This window comes from Pomacea canaliculata, linkage group LG3 (assembly GCF_003073045.1).
Source record: "Pomacea canaliculata isolate SZHN2017 linkage group LG3, ASM307304v1, whole genome shotgun sequence".
In the NCBI taxonomy this organism is placed as follows: Eukaryota; Metazoa; Mollusca; class Gastropoda; order Architaenioglossa; family Ampullariidae; genus Pomacea; species Pomacea canaliculata.
In genome coordinates this window covers 30024492-30033907 of record NC_037592.1, presented here as the reverse complement: position 1 = coordinate 30033907, position 9416 = coordinate 30024492, and the positions used below count along the sequence as shown (strand labels likewise).

At 39.2% G+C, this 9416-nt stretch overlaps 1 protein-coding gene across 1 annotated transcript; it reads left to right on the top strand.

Annotated features, from left to right (window-relative positions):
• Positions 1-1586: 1586 nt before the first annotated feature.
• On the top strand, positions 1587-8210 carry LOC112560579 (maltase A3-like). Its single transcript, XM_025232507.1, has 10 exons — positions 1587-2003; positions 2927-3106; positions 3437-3594; positions 3741-3866; positions 4219-4344; positions 4878-5005; positions 5312-5504; positions 5776-5961; positions 6606-6743; positions 7015-8210. Exons 1-10 carry the CDS (start codon positions 1754-1756, stop codon positions 7363-7365), a joined length of 1836 nt encoding a protein of 611 aa, XP_025088292.1. The 5' UTR covers positions 1587-1753; the 3' UTR covers positions 7366-8210.
• Positions 8211-9416: the final 1206 nt, after the last annotated feature.

Genomic DNA, 9416 nt, shown 5'->3' with positions numbered 1-9416 from the left:
TTGTTTGATATTTCTATTTGCAGTCGAATTTCGATATGACCTTATGTAACATCATTGCCAGTCACTTAGCCTAATAGGCCATGTGATCTCCATAACTATCGTGTACTTGCTTTCTCTGTTCTCTGCCACTGTATGGGATGTGATGAACGGTTAACCTGTCCATTCTGTGCTTTTAGATAATAATAAAGTGAGTTGATATCATAAACAACAGATGAGCCTGATCATCAAACAGTGAAACCTGTCTCTGCTGATGAGCGTAACTGGTGAGTGATACTGTGCGTGGCGTGCGTAAATGAGAATGAGAGAGAGAAGGAGTGCAGTGCCAGTGGAGGAACAGAGCCAAGGGAAGACAAGGCGAGACTGGATAGTGTGCACATGCGTGTGTGTATGTCATTTCTCTCTCTTTGTGTGTGTGTAAAGAAAAACCAGAAGAAATTAAAAATAATAAATAAAATTAAAGACTTGTAGTAAGCATTTTGCTTTTAAGGACTAATATAAACACCAGCAAATCACAGATCAGAAAAAAAGAGAAAACAATTAAAAAGTGTTTTAAGTTCTTGTAAAAAGTGGAGAATCTTACTCGTGCACACTAACAATGGTGACTATAGCTGTTTATTTTTTACTTGCGCATTAGAAAAATTTGTGTCTAGACGTAAACAACTTTACTGGCTTCTTAAAAGGATCTTCCGCCTTGTTCCTTTTCAGAAGAACAAAAAACAAACAGACTTTCACTTTTGAGGCTCCATTACGGGGTCTTTACATCTTGCGATCCTCTATAACGATAACTGATTTTTTTTCTTAAACTGTCGTTTGAGGGTAAATAGTGGTATCAATTATGCTTTTTACATGGCAACGAGAAAATAAAAGCTTTAATTTTTATGTAAGCCATTTTTTAATGGTAGAATAACATCGAACAGATATTTCTTTCCAAGTGTATGTCTCGCTCTCTCTCGTTTGCAACATGCTTTACTCGGCACGAAAACTTTGTGGAAGACCGTCCTTCAAGATCCCTTTATCCGTGAATGTACGAGAGAGCCCAGTTTCCAATCAAAGGGAAACAACCGCACTCATTGTCTTTAAGTATATGTTATCTCCCATTAAAAATGAGGTCCGTGACTTGTGTTACAAAAAAAAAAAAACAAAAAAAAAAAAACAACAAAAACAAAAAAACAAAATAAAAACCAAACAAACAAAACAAAACAAAAAAAAACCAAAAATGTTTTGAAGCGTGAATATGGCTTTATTTTTTTTTTTTTGGACTGACACTTACACGAACTTTAAAAACTGTTTCATAATGTTTCTGGCTTCAATTAAGTAATGTTTGACAAGTTTTCCCACAACTTCACATGTCGAGGAAAGTACATTTACAGTTTACACTCTCTCTACTTCTTGTCTTTCTTGTCGAGTTGGAACAGAAGATAATCTCGGCCATTGATTCCTTTTCTTATTTTTGTATTTTCTTAAATAAAGCCTTATCTAGAAAAAAAATTGCGAGCCACTTGCATTTTGCTCGCACACACAAAGTGGGTTATCTGCGAATACCGGTGTTGGCAAAAGGTCGAGATAAGTTTGTGGCACACACACACATATATATATACCCGGTCACTGCCTGAGCTCTGATTGAAGGTCGGGGTCCGGTCTGAGTACACAGCAAGCCGAGCGACATTCGTGTCTGCATCCTTCACATATTTTGAACGACATTTACCTGCTCTGGTGAGGTCGTCTACAGGTGTACGACCCCGTATTGCCGACGATGGGGCAGAGAGATGAGCCACTGAAAGCCAGCTTCATGCAGACTGTGTGTCGCCACCGGTTGTGCCTGCCCCTGGTGTTCTTGGGCATGGCCGCCGGAATCGTCACCACCGTGCCCGTGGTGTTGTTGTCGAAGTCAGTGAGAGATATCTTCCCACCGCAGATGAAGTGGTGGCAGACGACAGTCCTCTATCAAATCTACCCGCGGTCCTTCAAAGATTCTAACGGTGATGGGATAGGTGACCTTCAGGGTAAGTACTGGACTGAGAACAGAAATTGTGTTTGAATGAGAGGAAGAAACAGTGTGTGTGTTAAATTCATATATTGTGTGTGTTTATATCTAAAGTATCTATTTCACTAGGTAAATATGCAGGTATGGATGATAAATAACTCCAACTGTTATTTTGTAATCAATTTGTCATGCTGCAACATGTGTCGACAGCGTGCTGTGCAAGCGCTGTATACTTTAGCCTCAGTGCAAAAGGATGTTTCCCACTACCAACATTTTATTGACAAATATTTCTTGATATTGACGAGAGCTTAACTTTTACATAACGTGCATTCATCCTACTTATGATCAAGAAAAAAAGTGTTCTTAAAATAATGAGCTTTTCTCTAAGGTCTCTTATGTAACTGTTTCAACTGCAGAATCCAACTCTACAACTGTATACAGTTGATTATACAACTGATAGTGTATACAAGTAAATGAATAAAATTTTACTAGCTAAAATTGGCAGGAATTGTACTGTTTTTCTTTTATAAAAGACAAATATTCAAACATATATTTTGAATTATTTTATTAGTTCTTCTTATTATTATAGAACTTCTCACACGCCTGACTGATATTTTATCAACGCATTCATGTTGATATATTGCTGGTAATCGTACTGCTTTATTGTCAATATCGTTGAGTGGTTTTGCCAATAACTTTGTAATATGTTCGCATAACCAAATCATATTTTTTTAAAAAAAAAACTTCTTTACTTGTGTGTGTGTAAAGCTTTCTCTTGATAAATAGTTTATTAACTGTAAACACGTTGTAACAGCTTTATAGAAAGAGAGCGAATATTAACCGTCACTGTCCTAACTAAGGTAAACAGTTGTCAGTTTGATCGATGACCAGACGTGCACGGCAATCAGTTTACATGCCTGTACACATGTGTTGTCTACTTAGGTATCACATCCAAGCTCGACTATTTGGCTTCCATTAACGTCAAGGCCATCTGGATCAGTCCCTTCTACCCATCCCCGATGTTGGACTTTGGCTACGACATCAGCAACTACACGGATGTTGACCCTGTCTTCGGCAACCTGACAGATTTCAACGAGCTTGTGAAGAAAGCTCACTCGTTAGGTACATTTCTGAATCGCGTGGCAGATATTGGTCAAAGTTTGCTGGGACAAGTATTGTGCACCTGTATGTTTATCTTTACATTGTTTTAATTGTGTGATTTTATTGTGTGGTAAAGTGTCCGTCCTATTCATACTTCGCTTCTCTTGGGAAAATTTGTTGTTTTTGTTGTTTTTATTGTTGTTTTCGATGTTATTTTTGTTGTTGCTGCTGGTAAAGCATACTGTTAGAAAAACTGTTTTAGTAGTTTACAATTTTATGAAGTAGGATGACTAAGTGCTTGATCACAGGTAGTGAGTCACGTGGATTGCACCATAATTTTTTTTCTTTCAGGAATCCGCGTAGTCATAGATTTTGTGCCTGGACACACAAGTTCTAAACATCCCTGGTTCCAAAACAGTGCAAAGAAAATAGAGCCCTACACAGATTACTACATCTGGGCCAATGGCACCCAGCTACAGAACGGCACACGGATGCCTCCCAGCAACTGGGTTAGAAGTTTGTGGATGTATTTACTGTCCCTTCTACACTCCACTCTCTACACAGCCCCCTTATACTTCCTCTACCTTTCCTTCTAATAATCAGTATGATATTATTCCGGAGTCAATAAATAGAAAAGGTCAATTATGTTCTCCAGGTAAGCGTGTTCGAAGGGTCTGCCTGGACGTGGAACAATGAAAGACAACAGTATTATTATCACGCATTCCTGCCCGAACAGCCGACACTCAACTACAGAAGCCCGAAAGTCGTGCAAGAAATGAAGGTAATCTGCTACAACTACTTAATTTCCCAACTCTCCTGTCGCCTTGACAACGCAAGTGTATCTCTCTACTCATTCCTAACGTCGGCGTTTTTGACTCCTTATTGCTGCATGCTGATGAGTGGTGACCTGTGTACACCTGTGTCTCGTCATTATGTTGTGATTGTTTAATAAGGTTTAATAAAGTTTAAAAGCAAGGTTGTATACCACGTATGTGTGTTTACGTGTTTCTGATTGTTACATGCATGCGCATGTGCTTGTACCCGTGAGAGTTTGCTCTCATATGTGTGGGGGGTTTTGTGCATTTTCTCTCTGGTTTTGGCGAATCCCTACTTGTGTGAGTTTGTTTGTGCAGGACACCATCAGGTTTTGGCTTGACCAGGGTGTCGACGGCATCCGAGCGGACGCAGTGGCTCACATCATGGTGTACAGTGATTATTATCGTGACCAGCTGCTCAGCAATGTCCCGGGAGCCCAGCCGGTTTGTTGTCAGACTTGTTGCTCGAAAGTTGACGACCCTACAAGCTTATCAAGCTGATCCTGTCTTGTCAGACATAATGTCTGTCATTTCTATTACCAGTGCCACGTGAACGCTCAAATATCCTTTTGTTGGCGTTATTGTTCTAACGCTCTAAACCTGAGGACGTTAATGATAATGATAATGATAATGATCAGTTCTTCTCATGCTTATGCTTGTCTATTTGCTAAGCAAATTGGTAACTGTCTATACGTGAAATGTTTGCTCCACCGAATGGCCAGGGAATCACTTGGTATAGACATGTCCTTTTACATTGAGTCTGCCAAGAAATTGTTCATTGAAATGAAAAGTTAAGTGTAAATAATTATATTTAATTATATATATATAATTCAATGAAATTATATATATAGTTCAACCATAATATTGTTTTCCAGTAGGGTATTTAGACGACAAAATTTGTTTTAAGATTTTTCAGCATCCTCTTAAAGTTTTCCGCTACTGTAATACAATTTCGAACAATACTGTTTATGTTGTAGTACCAAAGAAGTTACTACATTACAAACCTCACGGACAATCAGCCAGAGCTGCATACTGTGGTCAAAGGGTGGCGAGATGTCCTGAACTCCTACGAAGATTCTAAGGATGATGATACAGACACGTCGAAGTGAGCAAAGCCAAAAACACTCTTAATTGGACAAATATAGAAGAAAGTTTGACTAATCTGGCAAAATGTTTACATAAAAGTTCTATCAAAAACGCTGGCAGTCGCGGTCTAAACATTATTCCATATTTGTCCAAAAATAACATGAGAGCAAACCGGACGGAACTATAAAGAAATAACCTTTTCTTCTTATTTTTCGCTGCTTTTCAATTACTTACTGTTGCACCGACTCACACACTTCTTGTGCAAATAAGCAGTCAGCCAGGTAAGAACTGGTGTCTTCATTAGACTTGTGTGTGTTTAACACAGGGCGCTGATTGTCGAAGTCTATGCACCACCAGAAATTCGCAACATTTACTTCGACGATGGCGCCGACATGCCTTTCAACTTTGACCTTTTAACAGCTTTGAACTCAAGCAAATTTTGCGACGCCCTCTGCATTCGAAACGTTGTTCAGAATGAGTACGACACCCTGCCTGGCGGCAAGTGGGCTAACTTCGTGTACGAACCCACCAATAAGTCATTTTTTTTAAGTCATTTATAAAACCTTGTAAATCGTTCTGAAGAGTATTTTGTCGCATACAATTCTGTCTTAAATTTTTTTTTATGTCTTCTTTGATCAATGATTCATTCATACCTCCTCCACATATGTTAATTTGATTGTAAAAATTATCAGAATGAGATCGCGAGTGCATGGGGAGGAAATTTTTAAAAAGTCTATGCAAGTGGGCCCAGCAACTAAACCAAACCACGTTCATCTCTTTACCTGTCAGGTGTCAAACCACGACAACCACCGAGCGAGCACGAGGAGGGGCGCGCGCGACATCGACGCCATGCTGGTGTTGTTGCTGACTCTGCGGGGGACGCCGACGATTTACTACGGCGAGGAGATCGGGATGGAGGACGTCCCCGTCTCCTACAACGAAACGCAGGACCCGCCGGCTCAGAGACTCGGTCCGGTAGGTGACAGGATTCCTTCGTTTCACGGAGTCAATAAACTTGCTTCGTTCTTCCCAGTCTTAATTATTTGTTTGTTGTTTGAATTCATTCCCTGAGTAGTTAACATATCCCTGCTATTATAGTTGAGTAAGGAAATACTCAGCTAGTGGAAAAGATTCATAAATGGAAAATGACCGATAGCCATTTGTTGGACTGGTAATTTTGCTTCAAATTAATAGTAGATTTCTCTTTTTTAATAAACGTGTTGTTCTTAAATAAAATTAACAATAATAAACTGAAAATTATGCCCCTGCTATATTTTTCTTTTGTGCTATATGTTTGGTTGAAGTAAGAAATATTACAGGCTGAATTGATCGAAAAGCTGAGCCCATAAGGAGGGCCAAGGGATGGGGTATCATGGGGTATGTGTAACCAGATAAGACGAGCCTTCCATTGACCACATGACCAAGGACTCTGCTAAGGAAATCGCTCTCGTTATTTTCCTTTTGTCTTTTTTTCATTCCCTTCTGCTCTCTGCCCTGACTTCATTACCGGCTACTCTCGTCTATCCATTCTGTCATTCTCAAGTGACAAAATCCCAGTATATTTGAACGGGGTAACACGGTTACAAAACTGTAGATGAAGAGGCTTGTTTTTATCTCAGGCCCGGTATATGGAGATATCACGTGATCCGGAACGCTCGCCGATGCAGTGGGACTCGAGCCCCAACGCCGGCTTCACCAACGACACAGTGCGACCTTGGCTACCTGTGGCATCGGATCATTCACAGGTCAACGTGAAGGTGATAACTTCGCTGCCACTGGCTTTCTAGTTTACTGTGGGGTTTTTTTTTTCTAGTGACTTCGTTTATTCATTCATTTATTCAATTCTTCGTTTATTTGTTTGACCTTTCCCCATTTATTCGGTGGCTCACTTTTTTCTGTCTCGTTCTTTTATTTCTTTATGCTTCTGTCCTGCATCATCGTTTATTCATATTTCAGAAGAAAAAAACATCGTTTACATTGTGAATGGTATACGAGAAAGTTAGATGACTTTTCCCCTTATTTTTTCAGAGTCAGAATGCCTCTGCCAATGCAACAACTCTAAAAATGTTTAGGGAGTTGGCCTTTTTGCGGGAAGAGCCGTCTCTGCGATACGGTTTGCTAACATTTTGTAAAGTAACTCCCAACATCCTCTCGTACCTGCGTGCCGCCCACGAGATGACCAACTACCTGGTGGTCATCAACTTCGGAAACGAGACTGTCACAGAAAATCTGTCTGGCGATCCAGTGAACAAAGGTCTGGGTCGAATTAAAGTTTCATCAACAGCAGCTGCTAACGAGGGAAGGTTTGTGACTGACCGTACAGTGCAGCTGTCAGCCTTGACCCTAAAGCCAGGGGATGCTGTGGTCCTGGAGTTATAATCAAACTTAAATGGTCACAACCTTTTATTTACAATACTGTTCTAAAATTTAAATCCATTTCTTTATGTCTAAAATAAAGCGTTTATACTTAAATGCATCATAATGAATCAAGTGTTTTATAACAAGTGTGGTTGTGACATGTACCCAGAAACTATTGACCACATTATTTTCAAAATTGGAGACTTAAGCAGGGGAAGGACGTTGAAATAGAATTGTCTTAGCTCAAAAGCAGGCTGAAAGAATAACTGTTTCTCGAATTACTGATGTAGTTCATCATGATGCATTCATTCACTGTGAGAAATCCTCTCTCTCTCTTACTCTCATCTTCCTTCTCTACCTTACTCATACACATACACGTCTGCGCACATGCACTTAGATAAGTACGATTTGGGTCATTAACTATATATATATCAGTAACTTAGCTACACACAAATATATTCAGTGTGCATTTGTTAAAATATTTACAGCTGAATATGTTTATACACTATATTTTATAACTATTGTAAAATGTATGAACTTTCTTGTTACCTTGTGATAAAGACTAGGTTTTTTTAACAGCTTAGTTATTCTAATCATTTTGATGATTTTTTTTTCTTCTCTCACATCCGGTAAACAAGATGAATTAGAACAGACTAGGGTTAAGAATGTCTGTCTTGTTTTACAAACAGCGACAACGCTTCGTGTACAAGTCTGATGGTTTATGCAAGAGCATTGTGATGTATCAGATACTTATGTAGTATTCGAAATCATTCCATGTGACTAATTTACAAATAAGTACACAAGGTTTTATACTTTCACATTTAGCAAATTAGCCACAAATGTATTAAAACAATAACTTCGTGGAATCTCTAGTGTTTTAAGTTTCTCACATTTACAAAACTGTATATAACTGTTTTGCGTGGTATTTCATGTGGCCATGCAATAACAAAGCAATAAATACGTGCTAAACGTTTTAAAAGGATTTAAATAAACATCCTACCGGTCAGAAAGTTGGGACTCTGTCTCGTCGTGATTTATAGCCTTCGTTGCTGCAGGGCACGAAAAAAATACGTAACAAACCAAGCCAACCAGACACCCATATCCCTACGCTGTACTGTGTCAGTGTGTTAATGCGACATCAAAATATAACACATCTAGCAGGGCACGGGTGTACTTTATGCATGTGCGAAAGTTGTTAACATAGACAAGAATTCGGATTTATTTATGTAATGTTATTGTTTACTGCAGCACACGCTGTTCACACACAAAAAACAACAACAAACTCATTGGAAGCTTGGTGTATTTGGATTTGCATCACAAGCATGGCTGTGCGAAAAGCCATCTCAATCACTTACTAATCAGAGGAGATCATTCCATGCAAATCACTTATTTCTGTACTACCTCACCGACCTTGGGAATCAACACACCTACTCCTCCTCTGACCTGATTTAGTGTCAGGTAACAACCAGTCGGCGCTCGCAGCTGTTTACATTTATTGCATATCCGCTTCAGCGTGTCTGTAACGACCAACATGGCGACAGAAGATTACTGGGAACTGCTGCATGAACACACACAAGATGAATCACTGACCAAAAATCACTTCGACCCAAAAGCTGACATTAGTCTGCCATGGACATTCCATCTGACTGTGGGGATACTAACTGTCCTTCTGTTCAGCTTGCCAGTTCTGTTGAACGAAAAAAGAGAATGTGTTGAAACTGTTGATGGTAGTCTACTGGAGTGGTTAAAGACTGGTATTATGTATCAGATTTATTCCAGGTCTTCTGAAGACTTCGGAGTGAAGGAAACGGTGGTTTTAAAGGTTAGCAACATTTCTATACTTTTGTCCTAAATATGATTACGGTTAAAGTAACGGCAAAGTTCAGATAGTGTGATTATTAAAAAAAAAAAAACAAGGTAACCCTCACCCCTAGCATATGCAATATTTATAATCATACAGTTCTACACACTGGAGACACTCTTGGCAACTGAATATACCAGTCACTGTTCACTCTGAATGATTCTGTCATATTTTTATTATTTGTGCATTTGCGGTTCTCTGATAATAGATC